General features: G+C 39.7%; 1 protein-coding gene across 1 annotated transcript in view; it reads right to left on the bottom strand.

The window, feature by feature from the left end:
• b3glcta (beta 3-glucosyltransferase a) overlaps window positions 1-24,186 on the bottom strand; it is a 63,485-nt gene that overhangs the window by 5,269 nt on the left and 34,030 nt on the right. The window contains 9 exon segments of the mRNA XM_056440993.1: window positions 6,362-6,475; window positions 7,915-7,984; window positions 10,156-10,287; window positions 11,281-11,344; window positions 11,488-11,624; window positions 13,139-13,250; window positions 13,955-14,008; window positions 14,010-14,029; window positions 22,501-22,610. Of these exon segments, the coding sequence (XP_056296968.1) occupies window positions 6,362-6,475; window positions 7,915-7,984; window positions 10,156-10,287; window positions 11,281-11,344; window positions 11,488-11,624; window positions 13,139-13,250; window positions 13,955-14,008; window positions 14,010-14,029; window positions 22,501-22,610 (813 nt within the window).

Here is a 24,186-nt window from a genome sequence, read left to right as displayed (position 1 = left end):
GCGAATGACGCTGCGTGAAATAAACCACAAATAGTCCAGTGAGTAAATTTCACTTTTGGTGTGAATGCAACATAATGAATAAAACAACAGATCATGGATCGCGGAGTATTTACTTGATTACATTCCTGATCCATTTCCCCATTTCAAGGTCTTGCATCACCCTCACTTGCTCCGTCTTGACTATATCAACTTCAGAATGTTAAGTTTATTTTTCCACTTTCAAAATATATAAAGTATACTCTCAGGCTTTTGTGTTTTTACCAGACTTCGTATTTCTGTGTGACTACAGATGGCCTCATAAAGGTTAATACCACTATTTCAGCAGTGCAACAAAACAGGAGAATTAAATGTGGACTCCTATATTTTTAGATCTATGTCATCTAAAGTTGTATTAGTAAATGATTTAATATCAGACAATCATATTGATTTATTTTGTCTCAATGGAACCTGGCTGAGTAATAAAAACTATGTCAGCCTAAATGAATCAACTCCTCCAAGTAATATTAATACTCAGATTCCTCGAGGCACCGTCCGAGGAGAGGAGGTGGAGTAGCAGCCATCTTTGACTAAAGCCTGTTAACAAATCCTAAACCTAAATTAAACTAATTTGAAAGCCTTGTTCTTAGTCTTTCACATCCGACTGGAAAACATTACATCCAATTCTATTTTTTATAATGTGCCGTCCACCTGGTCCGTATTCAGAAGTTTTTATCAAGTTTAGTTCTTAAAACTGATACGGTTATTATTGTAGGAGATTTTAATATTCACGTGGATGTTGATAATAATTGCCTTAGTGCTGCATTTATCTCATTGTTTATCTCACTTGCTCTGTCAGAGAGTACAGAACCCACTCACAGCTTTGGCCACACCTTCGACACTGACAGTGCTGTAGCCACATTTAAAGAAGCGATTCCTTCTGCATTTGATTCAATACTACGTCTCAATATAACAGAGGACTCCTGGTCTAACTTTAGTCCGAAAATATTCGAACTATTCAAGGCAAGAATGATAATCTCTTGCCCTCAACCAGTACCAATCTGTCCTCAAGTGGAGTGGCCCTGGAAGTGGCTGTGTGCCCTGGTGTATATTTGGAGGCTTTTCTCCCATCAACCTTGACCAATTGTCTTCAACGGTTTCTACTTCTAAACCGTCTGCCTGTCTCTTGGACCCCATCCCGACGAGGCTGCTTGAAGACGTTTTGCCTTTAATTGGGACCTCTCTGTTGGATATTGTCAATATGTCTTTGCTAACAGGCCATGTACCACATTCCTTCAAAGTGGCTGTTATTAAACCTCTCCTGAAGAAGCCCACTCTGGATCCAGAGGTGTTGGCTAACTACAGACCGATCTCTAACCTCCCTTCCTCCCCTTCCTCTCTAAGATCCTTGAGAAAGTGGTCGCAAATCAGTTGCGTGACTTTCTACATCACAATTGTTTATTTTAAGAGCTTCAGTCAGGATTTAGAAAACAGAAGGTTTGCTCTCCAGAAGGTGTCTTACCGTAAAATAAACTGAATTGAATTGGTAACATGTCGAGTTCTGCAAATTAGGAGGTTTGAGAAGCCAGACAACTTACATTTGATTTCATATATTGTGTTATCTGTCATGGCATAACCAGCTGTCAGCCTGCCAGCTTGGGAGTAAGCAAACCGTGAATGGGAGCACACATCCCCTCCTTCCCCTGGCCCCTGTAACTGTAACATAGGGGCACAAAATCATGACCGACATGAACTACAAATTTGAAATATTATTGTTGCTCTGAAAATAATAAGAAATATTCTTTTCAGTGCTTATGTGATGTTTATTCAGAGTTCCTACCAACCAACACACTGTGAAACAAGACCAGCCAGTCAGCTTCTCTGTGGGCTGCAATATACCAGAAAACATGTGATTCACCAAGCCAATGGGATGTGGCTCCACTTCCTATGTCACATAAAGGCTCATTAGAGATTTTCTTACATCTCATCGGATTTTCTGACACCCATTCATCCATCCATTTTCATCCGTTTGATCCGGGGTCGGGTCGTGGAGGCAGCAGACCCAGCCGGCTGACCGAGACTTCCCTCTCGGCCAAATGATTAAATTGAGCAAATATTCAGCAGATCCATTGATAATGACAATAAGTGTTACTTACATCCATAGTCAAATGCAATCTACTTGAACAGCTATGCAATACTCATACTGTAAGATGAAGGCTAGTCTAATTTGTTAAAACATTTTTACTCGCATCATTGACCACTTATATGCTTCAGATAGCAATGTTGCACTGGACTTTATTATATTATTTCCCTGTCATATGTGTAATAAAAAAAAAAAACGTTCTGGATGATGCACACTAGGATACTGCCACCAATGTGACACAAATCATGCTATCAGTATGTTAATGTAATACACCAATTAATGACAGGAGTAGGAATAGGTAAACAAAAAATCAGCCAGGGTTTAGTTGCGTATTTCAACCATGAGGCTCTACAAAGTCTATCCCTGCACAGTATAAACATGTCTCCGCATACAGTGAACCCTCAGCAATAATTCGCATATCTACACCTTTCTCAGGGGTTTTATTCCCCAAATCAGTCAAACTTGGCCTGACTGCAAACAATTACACATATAGTGATGACTAAGGGATGCATTAGAAGCAGAGGAGAGGCACTGTGGTGGCTTCTGGGATTGTACCGTCACTTTCAACTTAACACCAGGCAGATGCATCTGCAGGGTCACTGGTTTCTGCAATGGTGGAAACAACTGATACATTTGCATTTACTGGTGGCATCTTACCACCAGACACGGAGGGGACGTAACAAGCAGGCTGGACAAAAGACCGATTCTCTTCACAGAACAACTAACTCGAGGAGCAGCGTGAAACTCCTCCATCATTTAACTTTTAAAATTCTTCTCTTAACCTACAAAGCCTTGATTGGTGATGCACCATCATATCTTAAGGAGCTTGTAGTACCATATTGCCTCATATAGAGAGCCCTTACTAGAACTACTAACTACTTAAAAGTAGAGAGGGAGCCAAAGCAGAATGGGAGCCAGAGCCTTTAGTTATCAAGCACTTCAATTCCCTTTATGCCCCCCACAAGTCCGGGAGAGACACAGTCACCCGCTTAAACCTTAGTAGAGTACCTTCCTCCTTGGACAGAGCTAGTTGTTTTAGGGTCCATCACCTCCTGGGGTGCTGATATGGATATGCTGCCGGATATGCTTTAGATGGGGCGCTTTTTAGGCTCCAATTTTTTACCTATCTCCTCTTTCTATCTGAAATTTTCATCCATCCTCACGCTTATCTCATCTGCTTTGCCCCGAGTCGTGCTTCCTCCCCATTCATGGATCGGACGGGACCCCACCTATGGATCTGATAGAATCTGATGATCGCCTGGGTCGTCGAATTCGTGCTGCTCCTGACCCACTGTCCTGTTGGAGCCCACTGTCCCACTGCTGAGGCTCCGCCCACCTCCCCCCCCCCCGCCTGCCTGACTGGATGGGAGGTCTCCATCGTGAATATGCCTACTATGAACTATTCATACACTCTGTCATATTCATTGAATGGCTATTTTTAACTCTCTAACCTTCTTCTGTTCTCTACACATATCACATCTGTCCATCCTGGAGAGGGATCCTCTGTTGCTCTCTGCCCTCCTTCTTTTTTCCCCTTTTTCCTTTGAAGGGTTTTTTATCGTTTTTTTTGTGAAGTGAGGGCTTTACAGGGATGTGTATGTCTATGTGTAAAGCACTCCGAGACAAATTTGTAATTTGTGAAATTGGGCTATACAAATAAACTGAATTGAATTGAATCATTGATGATCCCCGCTGCTGTCTTGTGGTTAGATAACATCATTTTAAATATGACATCAAGGTGTGATGTAGAAGTTTGAAATTAGTTTGAAATCAGATTTGAGCAGCTGGGGTGAGAAACCTCTTCAGAAATCTGATCAAATGCTTTTAAATCAGATTGTCCGGGTGGGTATTTCCCATGAAGATTTGATTTTAAAATCCAATGTGATTACTTTAGTGATGATCCAGTGGTGTGCCTGAAATCTAAGAAAGCTGACAATTGGTGCAAGAACTATCTGAAGTTCGGAGTCGGGAAGGCAAAGGGTCGAGTGCTACGTGTGTTGCAGAGCAGGAACCAGCTGAACCCTGTCACGATCCACAACGAGGAGGTGTAGACGAGGCGGCCCTCCAGCACGGAGGCTGCATATCATGAACAAACTCGACAGATAACAGAGTAGCTTCACAAGAGAAGGTTGACTCTTATTCTTGACGAGGCTCGGATCTAACAGACTAGTCCGCATGTTCCAGCGAGTAGTTTGCATCAGTCACTGCCTCAACACCAAGAGGTCCTTGCCCGAAGACAGAAGCTGAAGGGAGGCCGGAGACTAAACTACGCTCTATTGAACAACAACCCCCACCAGTGTGCCGCGTGGCTACCGCCGATGCATCATCTCATTAAGGTGCAACGTTAGTCCAAAGTGCTGTAAAAAGGCAGAAAAGCCCTCTGGCAGAGGCAACCAGAAGAGACGCAGAGATCTACCCCCGCTTTTACAAGCCACCCTGGATAGCTTTGGGCGGTTGATGTTCTCATACTTGTTTCTGTTTATTATTCATTATGGATTTCTAGGGTCTTTCATTTCCCTTATGAGAAGCTGAAGGATTCCCCAGGCTCTCCCAGCTGGGGAATGTGTTTTCCTTCTCAGGTCCATGTTCTCCGAGTCAGCCACAGTTCATGCACATGCATCCTGAACAACTTTTGGGCTTTGTTTTCTTTGAGATTATTCTTACTAAAATAAATACCCTTACTGTATCATACATGCTCTGTCTTTGCTTGTTTCTATAACATTGTTGTTTGTGTCGGCACCATTCCATGTAATGGAAACGCTGAAGATGACCGTTGCAACTTTTAAACATATTTCCTCAAACTAATTCTGTTATACGATATTAACACATTATATGACATTTAATAAATAACACATCATCGCGCCATAGGCTACAATAATAATTCAAATTACAACACATAATTTAAAAAAAAAAAATCTATATTAAAAAAAACATAAAAACAACAAACTAAAATCAAATAAGAACATTCAGAGCACACAATCACACATTAAAAGCAGTTTTGAACAGGTGGGTTTTGATTAGTGATTTAAACGATGATTTATGAGGTTCTGTGGATATGAAGGACTAGTTTGACATTATGGGAACTGTTTTCATTGGCTTACTGAAAGAAAGTTAAGTGAGAACATGAGCAGCACTCTCATATGTTTAATACAAACATACACCCAGTAGCCGACTCATCTAACGAAGCAGAGAGGCTGGAAACAGCTCACCATCTAATGTACGGTTAAAAATCTATTGAGAATTACACAGAGCACACAGAGCCCTCCACGACACAAAAAATTCACACACTCTCTCACTCTCTCTCACACACACACACACACACACACACATGCACCCTTCTTACGCACAGAGAGGCGCGACCTGTTCTGGGCCATAAATTCTAAATATTGACATATTATATTATCACAAGTTTCTCAGGTTGTGTTGCCTTGTTGACCGATTCATTCATTACCCTCCTGTCGCCTTACGGGTCAATTTGACCATTTTCAATGTTAATGTAAATGTTCTTTCGTTCACGCAAAAAAAAAAAAAATTAAAGTACACACTTAAAACTGGAAAACAATATTAATTCTAATAATTTTCTGGAGATTTTAATAGCTGGGGTCATATTGACCTCAAGGGTAAAATATGTTAGGAAATATAAAGGTAACAGGAGAGTGAAACATTGAATCGGGTCATATTGACCCGAAGGCGACAGGAGGGTGAAACATTGAATCGGGTCAAATTGACCCGAATGACATCACAAGTTCTTAAATAAAGAAATATCTGGAGCAAACATTCATTAAATATCGTACAGTGCATGTCATTCAGCAGGGGATGTTGGCCCGGTTCCTGGTGAGTTAATGTTCAGTTTATAGCTGTCAGAGCAAAGCTCCTCGCACTCAAGAGCCAACTGAAGGCACGGACTCATTTATCAACTCAAGGCGTGCGATAGTTTGAAAAAATGTAAGCGCAATAAACTAAAAACAATTGACAAATCTCAAATAAAAGTTCCACGTTGGTTTGTACATGTCCTGTAGCTTTTGATTTAAAGATGATTTTATTGAAACCCCCTTGAAAACTTATTCCATTTGATGTGTACGGAGATAAAAAAAAAAGATCCGTAGGAATGGTCTGTTATTAATAGCAGCGGTAAAAAAAATCTATAAAGAAATAACAAACCGTAGCATGCATTTATTGACTATTCAGACTTGAGTATTCATCAAAGCGGTATAATAAATAGACTGTAAAAGGAGCACTTACCTCTTTCAGTATTTGGGACTCCTAAATTAATAGTTGGTATTGAAGGATCAGCGTAGTCACTGTAGTACTCTAAAAAGATGGCATCCTTTTCCCAAGTCTTCTTTATCACTGGAACTAAAGCAAAGGAGAGAACGATCAATAGTGTTCACTAAGTTTCACAGACCAGTCGTTTTTTGTTTCCAACAAGCAAATGATCAAATGATGATCTTATTTATGGCTATACATTGCTTCTTTCAGGTTTCTGTCCTGTTCTGTTAACGCACATTAAAACAGGCTGCCAACCCACACATCTTCAAACTAAACAACTGACATGTGAAAAGTTAAACTTTACGTCATTACTGGTGTACATTACATTACATTACATGTCATTTAGCTGACGCTTTTATCCAAAGCGACTTACAATCCTGTTACATACACTGTAGACGCAGCTACAGGGAGCAACTCAGGGTTAAGTGTCTTGCTCAAGGACACATCGACTAGGGTGGGGATTGAACCTCAAACCCCTTGATTGAAAGACAGACCTGCTAACCACTGACCCATAGTCGCCCTTCTATGGTGTAATAGTTTTTTAATTCATTTGAACGGAAATGGTGACTATTAATACACAAAACTATCACTAAACTGTCACAACCTGCAATTGAGATTGTAATGTAGCAGAGGCACAGCACTCTATTTTCACACTATTTTTATACATAAGACGTTTGTGTTATATGCAACATAGATTTTTATATTTTAATTTATTTTTGTCCCACGTAGGAATTATATTTCTATCTTTTGTTTTGGTGTTCGGGCAATTATTTGGAAAAGTGTGTTATGAGCAGATTGTGCAACCCAATAAACCTACTACTTTGAGCTCGCAAAAAAAGATCAATTATGTTTAGATTTTTTGAATTTTAACTCATTTTTATGTCCATATCCTTGTTTTTGTACTACTGTGTATAATCCCTACAGATTAAGAAGAAACTCACAGTGACATTGCAAATGAAATATACAAGGCTCTTTCATGTCGTTTGCTTCTTCATCTAACTAACCGTTGATACATAAATCTAATATCCATTTCAGCGTGACTACATTTGAAACAGATAATAGCAGTGTGCCAGATTAAATGGTATTTAAAGTAATGAGTGCAATTACTTTTGAGTGACACTCTTTGAATGAAGTGCACAATTTGTCAGATCCCTCTTAACTTGATCTGCAATTTGATCTATTGACTAAACCAGCTACATTTTTATCAGGTTAAAAGAGAAGCAGATTCACAGATTGCGTTATATCAAGCAGAGCTTGCAAATAAAGGGATTAACATAAATCAGTGATAAGTAAGGATTGTTGGAAGGGAGGCATGCAAATAAGCACTTTAAATTATTTGTTAAAGCCTCAATATTATCAAATCCATTCAGCCATAACGGTGTGTGATGGTAAGCTACAGCTCTTATAGAGTCACACATCTCAAGGTAAAACAAATCCATTACGACTAAACAGCAAGACAAAAGCCTCGGCCATCCGAAGGGGAAATTGTGCATCTTTGGCAGATTCTGTAATGGGTTGTGACTTACCTCTTTCACTGTGAAACTTCCTACACGTTTTCACAGCAACAAATATATCTTCTGTATATACAGGCTCCCCCTTTGATGAAAACAAGAGACACAATTCAAAGAAATGCTCACGTGAAGAAAACAATTTATATATATATGCCCGAAACATATTCTATTTGACTGTATATGCAGCTGAGCCAAATCTTTGTTATTTTCAAAGTGAAATTAGAATGGGATGTTTCTGTGAATGGTCTGAGGTCCTCTGGCACTAGTCTTTGTTCTCTCTCTGAAACTCGATACGTAGAGCATCTGACGGCACTGCAGCATGTGGAACAAATGCTGGACTGTATGCTGAATTAGGTGTACGTTTGTGAAATGTAAAAGCCTTGGGAATAATAAGACTAGCAACAAGTGAGACTAGGAAAGATGATGAATTAAATGAAAAGGTAGAAAACTGAAAAAAGGAACATCTCTGAGCCCTTAGATACCACATGCATGATGCAGTCCAAATCGGAAGGAGCTGGACGGTTTTTTACTCACACAGAGATTCACTAAATCAACAACAGACAGAATGCATTGAAGACACACTACATAAAAAATGTCCCAGGCTGCTGCAAAAAACGTCCCTTTTCCATAGATGTGATGTAGAGTCTCTTGTCCCCTGGCAAAGCCCGAGCATCATAGGAACAGAAAGTTGGAATAAAAAATAAAAAACAATGTACAAAAAATTAGGTCAGCAACTAGTTTTTCTTGTTAGGAAACAATTATTTACTTACACATGCAGCAGTTATAGAGCAACCTATTTGAGAATCTACACGTGTTGATCATACAGAACATCCAGCTACGCAGACAGACTCTCGTTCAAACATTACAGGAAAGTGTGTCCTGTAAACAGGCTCTTGTTGTCCGTTTGTACTCATTTGATCAAAGGACCCCAGTCTGATAGAAACGTGTGCCTGTGCTGAAAGGCAGAGAGCAGCAACACCACGATAACTTTATTGCCCGGTATAAAAGCACATGTTTTGCTGCCGCGGCAGCTTTGTTGATTGTCCTCCTTTGCCTCCTTGAATCTGCCTCTCGAGGCTCTTGACTCTTTGTTGCAGCCAAGTGCCGCTGTGCGCCCTTCTTGGCAATTTGTCTTGTAAGTGTTTTGAACACTGGCCGATTAGGACTGACAACTTCTCCCTGCATCCTTATTGAGCCGTTAACCTTCACGGCTCTCCACTGGCTGCTCGAGTCTTTGTCCTATTGCTGGTCAAATTAATGCAGTTTTATGAGGATAATGATGTTAACCGTGAGGCAAAAATAGATTCATATGAATCTGACAATTCAGACATTCAACAAATATGTGTCAGACTCTGAACCGCGTATGCACGCGCAGAATGTGCTTTGAATCACAAATGAAAAGATTGGATTTCTTTTCTGGCAGAACAAAGAGAAAACTCTGAATTGGGATACTTTTTGCTCCAGTTCTGGCATCCCAAATGGAAGTCCTCTCAACCATTCTCGACAATCTTCATTTTTACAATAAATGCAAATGCACCAACAACTTCATTCAAGTAGAGTAAATTAGTTCATTTGTACATGAGGCAGAGAGCACTGTCTGTACTTTGTGTCCTGATCATAATGTCTAATATTTAAATAACCAAATTGGTATACGAGACACTTGTGCTATATTTCAATATACTTGCAAAGTATGTGCTCATGTAAAAGAATTCTGATGAGTGTAAGTGTAAGATGACTAACAAAAGAGATAGAGGATAAAGGAGAGCCGCTGGTGACCAGCTTTGGACAACGTTTGCATGTGAATCTGATGAAATAATAAATCCGACAGGAGACCTGTTCTAACTTCTGATGTTAGTTTTAGCTGATACCAAGTCAGAACTGGAGATGGATTAACTTTCACACATTGAGATGAATATCAAGAATAAGTTTTACAAAATAAGTCAGATGTAACTCTAGATTATGGGAGGATGCTGAAGGAGTGTTTCTTTCTTGGCGGATGACTAAATCAAATTTAGCATGCATGCAGACCAGAAACTCTATTTGGGTTAATGCCCAATGTTCTGCTGAATGGTGGACACAGGCACTCTGCACGGTGAAACATTGGTGGTGCTCCGATGCGGCCGTGAGCATGTCCCAACATCGTACATCAACACAGAAGTGCCTCTGCTTAATGTTGCTTAATTCTGTTCCCTGACCATCTGCTGGGAATCGAGGACAATCTCATTGATCTGCACACAGAGCCGATGCAGTACTCACACACAGAGGGGTCTCGGTGCTCAGAGCGGTGGCACAGCGGCGGGTCTGAGGGGAGTCCTCCGGCTCAGTGCACAGCTCAGGAACGGCCGTGAGATGAGGACCGTTCCCATTGTCCCAGATATACAAGGCAACCTGTAATAACACAAATTGATCACAAATTATCCTTAGACCAGATGCAATCGTTCAGACATTAATGCTTGATTCTAAGCATGATACGATTTATGTTTTCAGTCTTTTTTTCTTGTAAATACAACATTTTCTCCCACAGCGAATGTGATATTTAAGATGCCTAACAAAAGACATTAGGCGATGCCAGAGGGGGAGAAGTTGAGAGATAGAGAGCAAAGTAAAATTTAGGATTTAGTTAAGCTATTCTGCAAGGGAAGATCCAGACATTACGGTAAAAGCATACGTCATGAGGACAGTACTTTCAGTGCCGTCTGAAGATTGGCAACTGTCTGGAAGAAAACGCTTCAGAAACTGAACACTGTGATGTTTTGCTGATTTACAGCCTGGAGCTTAGCTACTGACAGTGAACAGGATTGACATTCAGGATTCATGCAATATTTGTCTGTACTGTTAGCATACAAGTGATCCTTATTTCTACTTGCACGAGATTGCATGTGTGTGTTGTTGATGTGCATTGTGGTGCTTGAAGGCCCAATAATCTGCAAAAATGAAACCTGTTATTTTAAAACCATGTAATATTCCATGATCCTATTTGAAAAAATATTCCATTGCATCTGGAATTTTTAAGAATGTAAAGAATATTTAATATAATATCATTTAATCTCTCGAACTGAAATCATGTCATCTCCAACCAAACCACCTTTTCCAGACGGAGCCTGATGAGTCTGATGCCGTGTTTACTCAACGAAATGCCCATAGATGCCTCCCTAACTGCATTTCAGTGATAAAAATAAGAACCTCAATGCTGCACCGTGACAATTCTCCGAAGTAATACGATTTCACTTCAAGGTTAGATGGATTTCATGCCCCGCTCTTTTTGTGCAAATAGATTATTGTCGGTCTGTGCGGGCTTGAGTGAGAGAAACAGGTCGCTTGGTCATCACTTCCCAAACGCAACAGGACTGAATGTAACACTTGTAAATGATATTCCCTCACCTCATGTTTCAGGTCAATGGTGAAGTCAGATTTAAGCGGCTCATCTCTCACTTTGTTTGCAAGCCTAAAATAACAAATCAGAGCATTTTAGTTGAAGCATGCAGCAAATGTATAGATATATACAATGAAACCTCTCAAATATTACCGCTGTGATAGAAACTGAATGAATCCCTGACGAACACAAAGAGATGCATCGCACAAACTCACCGCACAACTAGGGGGGTGCTTACGGCCCAAGCAGCAGCGAAGTCTGGATATTTAAAGATGGTGGGATTCTCTGCAAAAGCATAATGATGAATGATGGTCGACTCCTCGTCTTGGAGGGGCTTACCGAGAAACCACTCCTGACAAATGAGAAGGACGTGACAGGATGTTAGCATGATAACAGGTTATTTCTCTTTACGATAAGACGTTACACTTTTTCCACGTTGACATAGCAAGCATCTGGCCTATTTTGGAAGTATTCAAGCAGCACTTGGCTAAACATCTTTGAAATTCTTTCCTGCAACTAAGTTTTTCACTCGCTGTGAGAAATAACGAGGTTTTGTGATCGTAAAAAGATCAAGAGATCCCAGGTATTGTAGCCACCAAGGCTCTTATCATAAGTCATGGCGCAGGTCGAGTAAAAAAAAAATCTTATATTTAGAAAAAATACGTACATGAATACATTTGGGAATATTCTTACTCAAGTGTGAGATGGACATATGAATACCAGTCTCAGTGTGCTTTAAAAGTGCAGAGAAATGTTTTTTGTTTTGCTCATTACTTCTCAGAGAAATCTTTGCTTGAGTGCACGTTGAAATTAATCAAATCATAAAACTCAACCATTGTCTCCTTTTTCCTCAGGATAAGGTTGTAGATAGTCACACTATAATGAAAACTCTTGTCCTTTGACAATAACCTCAGTTTGCCTACATCCACAAACACTACCAACAGAGGCTCTCCGCCTCCTTCTGCTCCTCGTCTACAAGAGCATCACAGAAGCCATCGTCCTCTCCTGTTCTGGTCACCTTCTAAAGTTTTAATTGGTTTATTTCTTGTTTTATTACACTTTCACTTGTTTTATTACACTTGTTGTTACACATCCACATGTTACTTCACCATGCTCGCTGTCACCAAAAGGAACACAGCCCCTCGAAAGCCACTGCTCTCTCTGTGCTCCCAACCTCCCAGCCCTCATTGACACTGCCATCGCAAGCTAAGCACTCAGCATAGCACATGATGCCAGCCACCCCCTGAACTCTATCGAATACCTCCACCTTTCAAGTCATAGAAAATGCAGGTTATTGACAGTCCATGATGACAATAAAAAAGGTTTCCATTCATTAATGTGGGGAATTTTTCTGAAACAGATCAAAGCAAACCAAAACAAACAAGTTTTTCTCCAGTAGGCTTTACATCAAAGCTTAATCTACGTGTTTCACTTGAAAGCCAACTCACACTTGTGTTGTTACATTTTGTTTGAAAACCGATAAATTAATAATGCAACACCCTATTTTGCTTGGTTTCATTGAGAAATGTTTTCATTAAAACCCCAATGCAGGATTCTCTAAACTATATTCGACCTGTACCATCGACACATATACAAGAACAATTATTTAATACGTAGAGAGACAGTTTAGACTCGGATTACAGTAGAGCACAGAGTGGCATGTCTGACAGGTTACAACGTGAGCTGCAGAGCTCAGTGCAGCAAAGCTGGAGCCAAACTGATACTGTATCTCTAAATTGAACTGATGATCAACTAAAGCTGGAGCTCAGAGGAGGCTTTGCTCTCGCTGATTAATTTGGCACAAAGAGACAGAGCTGCAAAGACGGACAGAGACAGCTGGAGTTTTAGAGAATATTGTACACTTACTTCATTCTTGTTAAATTGTGCAAGGACTTGAACCAGCTTCGTCATCTTCACATGCGTTTCCTCCTCGAGAAAGACAATCCATGATGAGTTTTTCCCAAAGGAGTGGGATAAGCTGAAAACAACAAAATATATCATCAAAAGAGGAGTTAAATAATAAAAGAAGAATAAATGGAACATTGCTATGCATAGGCAAAATCTACACAAAGCAGGTTTTGTTATTTCAGTCCAGTCTAAGGAACTATGTAGCTGAGGCTCCTGACCCCGTCAGATCAAGGCAGACACACAGTTGTCCCTAGAGGGACAACAACACATTCAAAAGCACACAGACTTCTCTCAGCGAAGGCTGCTCTGTAATTATTTGGGGTGCTTCTGGTGATGTATGTCCTAAATCTTCATGATGGAGGAAGAAAACAGATGTGGATGTTATACCACATCTCCCACAAGACAATTATTGAACACATATCGGATTTTTTGAGAAGGCCCCAGCATGTACAGGACTGTAACTAATGTCATTATCATGCTGTTCAGACCACTTAATACTTCAGCAAGAGGCTTATTGTTACAGTTGTAGACACATAAATAAGGCATTTATTATAATGTGAGGCAATCAGTCACCGTTATTGTGTCAGTAATAGCTTATCGGCAAGTCGTAGACTTCCAATGTGGCTAACTAACTGTCCTCAAGACCAAAATATAACCTTCAAAATCTCAACTTAAGCAAGACACAATACATCTGACAATTTGTCCTCATTTGGAAGTCTGAAATATTTGGTTAATGGGATGCTTATTGTCTCCCGAGATTTTAGGGAAACTTACTATGGCAGCAGAGGAAGGATACTCCAATGTCCTTCGTTATCTGATAAACTGTGAGAGCAAAACCACCGGTGTTTTCTGAAAGAAACAACACAAAAACAGAGATAGTTGTGTTTGTTAACTGTACAACAGCTACACAAAGCCTAAGACAGTTAAAGCAGCTTTTTTTCAACAAAGGACCCAAGATTGCGCTGGCTGTCCTCTAACTTATTATTATTATAAGTGGGACATAGATGGTCAAGATTTCAGCATTGGCACTGACCTTCCATCTCTTACTTAAAAATAAGTTTGAGTTGTAACCTGTTTACTGAAAATCACATAATTAAACTCCGCATTGAAGCCCATCATTTTGCATTCCAGGTTGGTTCGATTCACATTTTTTTATATATTTTTCTGCCAACCAGTCTACTATTCCCGTCTGTAAGACATGGAAGTCTATCGGCTAAAAGTTACTTGAGTTGTTGTTTAATGCCAGTGAACATCATGTCTGCAGTTTGTTTTGGTAATGTTACATTATCACCGCATGGTAATGCAATTTGAACAATCTGCAGAGTTGCAAGTCATCAACAAGTCTCATGAAAAGACCATGCCAACGAGACATTTCTACTCCGAGCACTGATTGTGTTGCCAAAGTCTGATGCGCCACAGATCTTCATTGTTGTCGCTAATGCACTGACAATTTCCTTCATGATTATGAATTCGGCCAACTTGCAATCCTACATTAGATCAATGGTAACGTGCCAGGGAACTACTTAACTATTCCACTTGGCAGCAACCACAATACATGTTTACATATTTAAACACACTTTTGTGAATGACAGTGAACCTGCAATTATTCGTTGTCCATTGCCAGTGATAGTGGGCTCTATCTTCCCCCCCCCCCCTTTCAAGTCACTAGATACAGAACTGGTTTTTGTGGAATAGCTGCAGATATCCCTGACCTGTATGAAATATCTAGAGGTGTTGAGGGACATCCCAATGCTCAATCCAATGTGCCTTATCTCAGAGACTCTTTCCTGAACTTTAAACCACTAGTTGGGCTTTATTAGGCTCATATTGTGTCGCCTGACCTAGGCTTTCCTGCGGTTTTGTTTGTTTGGATATTTCCATTTGATTGTTTGACAATAAGAAAATGTCGATAAATTACAATCTTATCTTTTGAGGAAATGAAGCGAGTAAACAAACTGGTTGTATCCCTTAAAACCCACTGTGCCTTATGAGTAGCTGCTCTTGTTTGCCCTGACACTTATCAATAAGCTGTACGATATAAGAAAGAAGATATTAATGGAAATAAGCAGAGGTTATTTCAGGATGTGGACACTGCACGCAATCATGTCCACCAAAGAGCAATCGGTTGCAGACGAATTTGCCGTGCTGAGGACGGCGAGTAGAGGGCGTATTGTCTGACAGAGCCAATGTTTCACACTGAGGAAAACAAAGCAGCAGAGCGTAAGTGTCACGATCTGGAGTTTTTGTGTCTTGCGTCCCGTTTTATTTTTTAAGTCCCTGTCTCTTGTTTCCTCTGTTTCTCTCTGTCTTTTCGTTTCCGGTGTGATTGCTAGCCCCGCCCTCATTGTCTTCACCTGTGTCTCGTTCCCCGATTATTTAGTCTGTGTCTACTGCTTGTTATTTGCCAGATCGTTTTAGTTTCTGTTCCGTCGCCAGACTGTAATTTAATATACCTTTGTTTTGCTGCTTTTGGGTCCGCGTTGGTATCAGACATAAGAGAAAGCCCCTGTGGCTCATTACTGCGTGGTCCACTCATTGTGCATGCAGTCAGGGGGACGAGTCTCCTCTGAGCTTTGATTTAGGGGCTGGTTCTGACACGGTTTACCCTTATTAAACACCGTTAGTCACTTGGCTTTCATTTAATATGAGCTTTATACGAAAGCTAATGGCACAATGACATCTACCTTCTCTTATTAAACTGCTCTCTCCTTGACGCTCACATTATCGCAGTTATTCAACATAAGCAAAAAGTTAAATGGAAAAACAAAAACAAAGCCAGCTTATAAAGGCACAGAAACAAAACTTTTCCTTCAGAGAGTTAAGGACATTTCTTTTAGAAAGGAAGCGTTCATCGAGAAGAGAGGGACGCTTTGGGGGCAAAGTGTGCAAGCTGCAGACTCTGAAACAGATAAGAGCTGCGCCTCATGTGGACATGCTCGCAATGAATGGAACACTGATTGCTTGGTGACTTGGGAGAAGATAGGGTCACTGAGACCTGGTGGTAATGGAGGGACAGGGAGCTATACTTTCATCCATAGGAAGAGCTAGAGGGCAGTCTGGAGATAGCCACCTGTCAAAAGCACTCCAGGGATGGAACGCAGTCAAAAATGACATTGTTGATCTCAATGAGAGCCAAATCCCTGACTGAAGAACAGAGATCCACATGACGCATGATACATCTTTTGGACACATGGTGTGTTATTACTGCAGTCTACAAGGTCTCTGAGTTTAATCTCATTCTGTGGTACGTGTGGACATGAACATCGGCTAAATGACACAAACACTGTATAAATGTAAAGTGAATTCCTACCAGAAGACGGTGTCAAAATGGAGGCTAAGAGCGCCACTTAGAATACACAAGTTCCTGTCTGTGCAAATGTGTGGACATCACAAAACCTTCCACAGTCAAAGGAGGAGGAAAACGGCTCGGAGATAGAGAAATAGATTGTACATGTGTTTCCCATCTCGGCGGTGCAGTGATCAGGTCAGCAATCTTCAACTTATCATTGGTGTTGGCCAGAAATTGCAGAGATTCAGTGAACTAAGTCAGCTGTGAATCATTTATGATGCTTGGAAGAATTGTTTTTTTGGGTATTACAATGCTCACCACCAAAAAGCAGGCCCTTTATATTTAGCTGTTTTCCCCGACCTACAGAAAAGAAAGTCCAAATACGACAGGATGACAAGAGTTTAAACAAATCCTGAACCGTGTGTGTCGAATATAGGACTAGAAATCAAAGGTTATTTCAGTTCTCCAAAGACTCCACTGCCTTTCTAATTTCAAGATTGTTTCAAGGCAAGGGCTTTGCTCAAAGCTTTCCATGGCAATGCACCACACATTAACATGTTTAACAGCTACAAACTAAGCTAATCTCGAGTATTATTTGGCTTTGATATTTTTCCTTCAGTATCCCACCAAAACCTTCTAAGACTGTTAAACACCAGTGTGTTTTGCGCCTCCAACGTGGGATTGAAGTAGTAGATGGCGAATTAGAGAGTTTACATTTATTTACGGTATATACTCGAAAGTTCCAAAAATGTCTTGCTTTTGTTTGATATGATTTTGCATTTTTTAATTGCAATAAATTACATTTTAATGGGGGCTATTTACTAATCTTAGTTCCAAAGCTACTTTGCTATCCTTTAAAAAATATAAATACACATGAATATATAAAAGACAGTTATGGTTCACGAAAACAGATTTTAATAAAGTGTTGTGTGTGTGTTGTGTCAAAGAAACAAGCCCACTTCTGATGTGGATGCATGATTTTTTGACATGATTTTTGACATGATTTTCGTAAACTACTTTTTATATTTGAATACAAAATGATTATAAAAAAACGTAATTAAAGCTTTAAATTAAAAAATAACAAAATACTAACTATAAAACACAAAGTTCCAAAACTATATGATATATATAAACAAAGTAAATGCTGAGTAAAGTGCTGAGTAAAGTGTTGAGTTTGCCAGGATCTCCAGCAATCTACTGCAGTTTGTTGCGGAGCCTGACAGCAGCAGGAAGGAAGGACTTGTGGTTCCTCTCCCTCAGACACCGGGGGTGAATCAGCCGGTGGCTGAAGGAGCTGTGCAGAGCTGAGAGAGTGTCATGCATGGGGTGGGAGGTGTGGTTCATCAGGGACGAGAGCTTTGCCATCATCCTCCTATATATATATATATATATATATATATATGATAACATCACCGGTAGGCTCACACAGCTCCGTCTGAATAACTTCCGCTTGCAGTGCAGTGCGTCTCAGCGCTGATTGGCTTTCACAACACAGCATTATGGTCTGTCCTCTACCTCCACTCTGCTCTTTATTTTTGTTGCTCCTCGCTCAACTCAAACTTAGTTAATACTGAAACATCTCCGCGACTTATTGACTGGCGTGATAATCGCGTGACACAACGAATCGATAATGAAATTCGTTGCCAACTATTCTAATAATCAATTTTGATCGATTCGTTGTTGCAGGCCTAATATAGATTTTTATATTTTCAATTATATTGACTTGTCTTCTATACACATCTGGATCCAAGTTCAATCACATTTCTTAACATTTTCTATGACCAAAAAATAAACAGTTATAATAATCTTTGACCAGTCGCTGATTAAGGACTAAGTTTGTGTAATTGCATGCAACAGAAACTAAAACGTCAGACAACTCTGAGATCATAAATGCAAACACAACATGATGTGGTATTCATAAAGCCTGTCTCTTCTAGTAAAACGTGATGTCCATTAGTGTAACTGAATCTGTTCATGATAAATACCATCCCCTGGCAGAGACTGAATGATGTCACTATTTATTACAGGATGCATAAAACAATCATTACAAATTGCGAACAAATTTCACTAATTTAATAAGATTCAAATAATGAATGTTTTTTGCAAATTGTATTGCTGATGGTGAAGTAAAGGAGTTCAGTGTTGTTGTGGATAAATATAGCAAGATATTTCTATGGTGTGGATTAATAAATATTTCTCAAACCAGAAAAAACAACATTAAACTTACTTAATTACTCATTATTTATAAATCCTTCAATTTGGTACAGTCAGTAGTGAAGATAAAAGGTGTGTGACATCCAGCAGTAGTGGAGTCTGACACAACAACAACAACAAATCCAAAAGCACAGACGTATAAACCCAGATAGGAGATATAAATAATAATAATTAGTCTCTTGCTCCAGCAAACACAGCGAGCAGTTCCTTCAAGTAATTGACTGTAACATCGTCATTAGTGATGCTGCTTTCACTACTTAAGCAAATGGAATTCAACTCGTGTATTTCACCACATTTCATTTGGCTCTAAAGAGACATTTAATGAACAGAAATAAATTGGCATTTTGTCATGCAAATGTGCCGTTCTGCTCCGACATGATGCGGATGTGTTTACTGACATAAAATATAGGTTTGCATCCTGCATTTTTTGGGAATATCTGAATTATAACCAGGAATTTAATTATTCATAAAAATGAAAACATGTCTTTAGACCAGGGGTGTCAAACTAATTTTCCCCGTGGGCCACATCAGCATCATGGCTGCCCTCAAAGGGCCGGTTGTAACTAACACTGTATAAATGTAACGACTCGAGAGCATATTGTTAAATAACTGTCTTTGCGTTTGATTATTGTTTATTCGAGTGGAAACATATTGTAGATGCATTTATATAAATGAATATAAGAAAATATCTCTAATATTATACAATAAATCAATTTAATTACTTATATTTATTATAACCCACATTACTATATTGTAAGGTTGTAATAGGTTATTTTGGATTCTGCACATGTACATAGAGGAAGTCTTATGTTTTAAATGAATACATATAGAAAGATATTATACATAAGAAATATTAGGAAGGATATTATGATGACTGATATTGTGAATTTATTGTGAAGCATAAGGGAAATACTCTGGTTTCTGTATTAACCGTTTGTAATAAATGTAAATGGAAAAAGTTAATGTTTATATGTATGACGCATGGGAATGAATGTTAGTTTATTATTTCAGAGATGTCGCATGAGATAGATGCCGTTTGAAACCCGAGACGTTGCTTTAATCTGGAGAGTAACATAATAGACTTTTATTGTGAAGGAACTTTTTAGTCAGTTGACTGGAAGTGTGACGTCTGACCCCAGGGTCGTGACGTTTGAGTTTGACCCCACCATTTTGATATCTGGCTTTAAGCCAAGGAGAAAGTCCTGCATGTTTTGAAGAACAAAGGACTAATCTTTGAGGTGTTTGGCTGTTTAATATTAATATATCATCCGTGTGATGGAGAGATCGCTCTCTCGTCGTTGACTCTTGTTGGGCAGACCTACTCGCCTTTGTGTTTTGCTTGTAGCCTGTGTGAGCAACAGTCAGTTCGACCCCACGATCGTGAGCTTTAATTGTTTGTTAAACTTCTTGCCATTAAATATTGTTCAACTGAACCCATTTCCTCCTGATCCTGATTTTCATCAAGCTCGAGACGTCCAGCATTCTGAACTCTTTCAGTATCAAAGATCAAACGCACGTTATCACTTTGTTCAAAGCCGTTTTGTTCAAAGATGTAACTTATGGCTCACTTACAGAATCGATGACAACCAACGCTGCACAACAAGTCAAGGTCTTGAGGAGAAGCTTTTATCCCATAAAAACAAAAATGAAAGTCAAAGAAAAGAGACTCCACGGCACTAACAACATGAAAAAAGGGAAGTTCTACTACATTCAAAACACTTTTGACAAAACAAAGCAATATGATCATATTGTCTCTTTTTTAAAGAATGACATGGAGGGCTGCTGAATCAAAGCATAGGATTTCCTTTCTTACATTTTTTTTAAGAAAAGGCGATCATATGTCTTTTAACCCTGTAAGACCCAAGCATAGAAATAATATCTAAATCTTTTTTTTTTTTAAGTCAGATGAAAAATGTTTTAATGCTTTTGGAAACGTTGTAATATTGCAACGTTAGTGGCTAGCAGAATTTTTCAATTTTCTCTCCTTGTTGGTGGCATGTTTTTGTTTTTTTAAAACGTTGTAATATTGCAACGTTGGGCCTAGTTGCAGCAAGATTAGCATTTTTTCTCCTTGCTGGTGGTATTCTGAAATGGAAACAATAGTTAGAGAATGTTCACATAAATAATAAAATGCAAATTAAAATCTATCTAGCAATACACCCACACATGGCTGGCACATAATCTGGCTAGGCTAATGTAATGTTACACACATTTACACACACAAAAAAACAACCCCCCCCCCAACTACATCCCCATATCCCAGACATTTACACATCTCCCTGAAACACAATGCATTAAATGCAACCCCATATTCCAGAACATTTTTCACCTCTTCCTGAACAAATTATAAATGCAACCCCCCATTTTCCAGAACATTTACACCTCCCTGAACAATGCATTTCCTGAAGGGTTATTTGGGAGTTTTTCCTGTCCGATGCAGGTTTTGGGGCAGGATGTCTATGTGGTACAGATTGTAGCACTCCGAGACAAATTTGTAATTTGATTGGGGGCTACAAATAAACTGAATGAATTGAATGATTATATAATGAAACCCCCACATTTCAGAACATTTACACCTCTCCTGACCAATGCAAAATACATGCAACTCCCACATTTTCCAAAACATTTACAACTTGTCCCTGAACAACCATCCTCCAAAGCATTCTACACATTATCTGGCTTGTGTAACAAGGAGATATTTGGGCAAACCAACAAAGTCCAGATTTTAAAAAACAGTTGACTATATCTCACTGCAAACATAGAAATAACATAGGGTTTGGGTTACCCTAACCCATTTAGAATTATTCAAATATGGTCTAAACTTAAAATTATAACAAATAACCCTTTTGTAAAGTGTGAATCATCAAATACATTATATTTATCCTGTATCTGAACATCCGAGAAGTGGAATGTATCCATGTAGTGTACAAGGTGCACCTGCTATTTTAGCTACCATTTTCACCCAACGTTGTAAAATTACAACAATGACATAACAAGCTGAAAATCTAATGTGATGCATTAATTCCACAATAACTTAGTATTTACATGAACTACATATTCTAACAATCACCAAAAATATTTCATGGGATTTACTTACTTCAATGTTGATATAACCAGTTGAATGAAACAAGGAGATGATGTGGAAAGTTTGGTAGTAGAGTGAGTTTCATGCCTTATGGCCACACCTATATACACATTTACAATCCAATGGCATTGCAAGGCAAGACAATAGGACCCATTGACTATGTAAATATGGTCTTTCCCCAAAAAACGTTTATGCAAATGTGTTTTTTAGAGAGATAAAAGTGATGTTGTAATATTACAACGAGGGGTCTTACAGGGTTAAGCCGTCGCGGGCCACATAGAATGACGTGGCGGGCCTCGTCTTTGACAACAGCGCTTTAGACGATCACCACTTCTCATAAAAAATTAACCCAAAAAAGAGGCTGGGAATGGAGAAGAGTGTTATATCTGAATATCAAATCTGCACAAATGTCTGTATTTTCTAAATAAATGCATATTTTGACAAACTACACTTTCACATTGTGGACATAATAGAGGCTATCATGAATAATTCTTCAAACTATCATTCAACATTTAAAATGATCAGTATTGATTAGTAGTGTATGTTTAACGTGAAATCACATCTTTACTCCCAAAGGAAATTCCTATCAACAAAATGCTACAGCTTGCAACATCAACTCACTTTTGCTGCTCGTGTTGATCGTCGGCTACATAAATCCTTAGAAATACAGCTGAGCTTCCTCTTCCAAAATAAGAGCATATGTGCATGAGTGGAAGGTGTCTTGAATCTTACCTCTGTGAGACTGTGTGCCTGCTTCAGTAAGTCTGCTCTCCGTCTTTCTGCCTGCATCACATGGAAGGAGTTGCTTTGACTCTGGAGGACGAACACTATCTCCCGCAGGTCTGGAGGAACACAAAGGACGGAGATGTGAGACTGCTCAAATACTGGGGGAAAAAGATCATGGCAATCGATGACCTTCTGAGTGCACGACGAGATAAAAGCCGCGGTCTGAATAACTGAGGTGGTTTTTGCTAATCTCCATTATTGGCCTGGGGATAATAACCAGCGCGTCAAGAGCTTAATTGGCATGGGTAAAGAGTTTATAAATGTCACAGCCCAGTCTGTTACTTAAAAAAGGATTCGCAGTCAGAAGAGTCTTCCTCGGAGGTGATGTAACGACCAAACTGTTGACACAGTCCAGCTGTTGACTTTTGGCCGAGCGGCACAAATGCACCGACGGTAAAACCCGAGATTGGTACGGTCAAGGTTAACAGAGAGCTACTAGTTTAACACGGTCGGTTTAAAAAGCTGCTAATACCGGCTTATTCATCGCTGACAACGTGTTAAGACACCAGCTGACTGCAGTTCATATAAAGAGACGTGACAGTGACACAGCTCAGTGAAGAATGACACAAACACGTCCACATAAACCCTCAGGCTCTCACGACCAGAACAATATAAATTAGACCAAAGCACCGAGGGGGGGAGGGGATTCTTTTAATTCTGTCTTTGGCTCAGTACAATTACATTTGACAACTCTTAAAATCCTCTAAGCTGTCCCTCACATAAAGTCTGTAGCACCTGGCTGGAACAACTGCGATAACAAAAAAGGCTTTTCAAGAAATGTAAAGCCAAGAGGTGGGAGCTTAAACGAGGTAGGAAGAAGAGCAGAGGCGATGTCAGACTTCTTTTCCTGCTACGACGGGCAGCTCAGAAACTTCCCGGTAGTGAGATGTGCTCTTTTGTGACAAACATAACAAGCTTTGTTCCAAATAATTATCCATTGCTTTAGACATTTTAATTAGCATCTTGAGTGTTTGCACAGAATATAGTCATTAAGGGGATACCATGTCATGAATTATGATTACCAGATGGACTTTTTCCCATGGAGCTCTTTAAAATGTGCTGACTTGGTGTATTTTAGTGTTCCAAAACATAAATAAGTAAGACAGGTCTATAATCTTCCCAGTGGAAAAGTTCAAAAGCAATGCATGGGAAAAGAGGACGGGGAAGTGTTGAGAGTGGCAGGATTAGATGGATTGCCTCCTCCTCGATTACACTACTTGAACCTATTCCATGGGTTCAGATATTAGCAGCGGGGTGGGGGGTAGATGCTATGTCAAGAGTACAGTATCCGTGTCCGATCTTTTTAATTAAGTGGTGGTGGGTGTGTCGCTCCTTTGCTCTGCTCATGACAAAGATCCCATTGATCCTGGAGCCCTGGTGTGTGTGTGTGTGTGTGTGTGTGGGGGGGATTTACTTGCTAAATCTCATCATGTCCATCTCTCAACAGATCTAACCCCCACTGAGAGCTGAGCTTAGGGAGTGAATACCTCGACACCACCTCTAAACGTCCTTCTGCTGAGTTTGCTAAATGACTGTGTGTGTGTGTGTGTGTGTGTGTGTGTGTGCATCTGGTTTCACATAAAGCAGTGCCTTTTAAAGCCCCAGGTGTGATACCAGCCTCTTAATATTGCA

The sequence above is a fragment of the Pseudoliparis swirei genome, chromosome 20, assembly GCF_029220125.1.
Source record: "Pseudoliparis swirei isolate HS2019 ecotype Mariana Trench chromosome 20, NWPU_hadal_v1, whole genome shotgun sequence".
Taxonomy (NCBI): Eukaryota; Metazoa; Chordata; class Actinopteri; order Perciformes; family Liparidae; genus Pseudoliparis; species Pseudoliparis swirei.
Note: the sequence above shows the minus strand (reverse complement) of the source record. Positions and strands in the feature narration are given on the sequence as shown.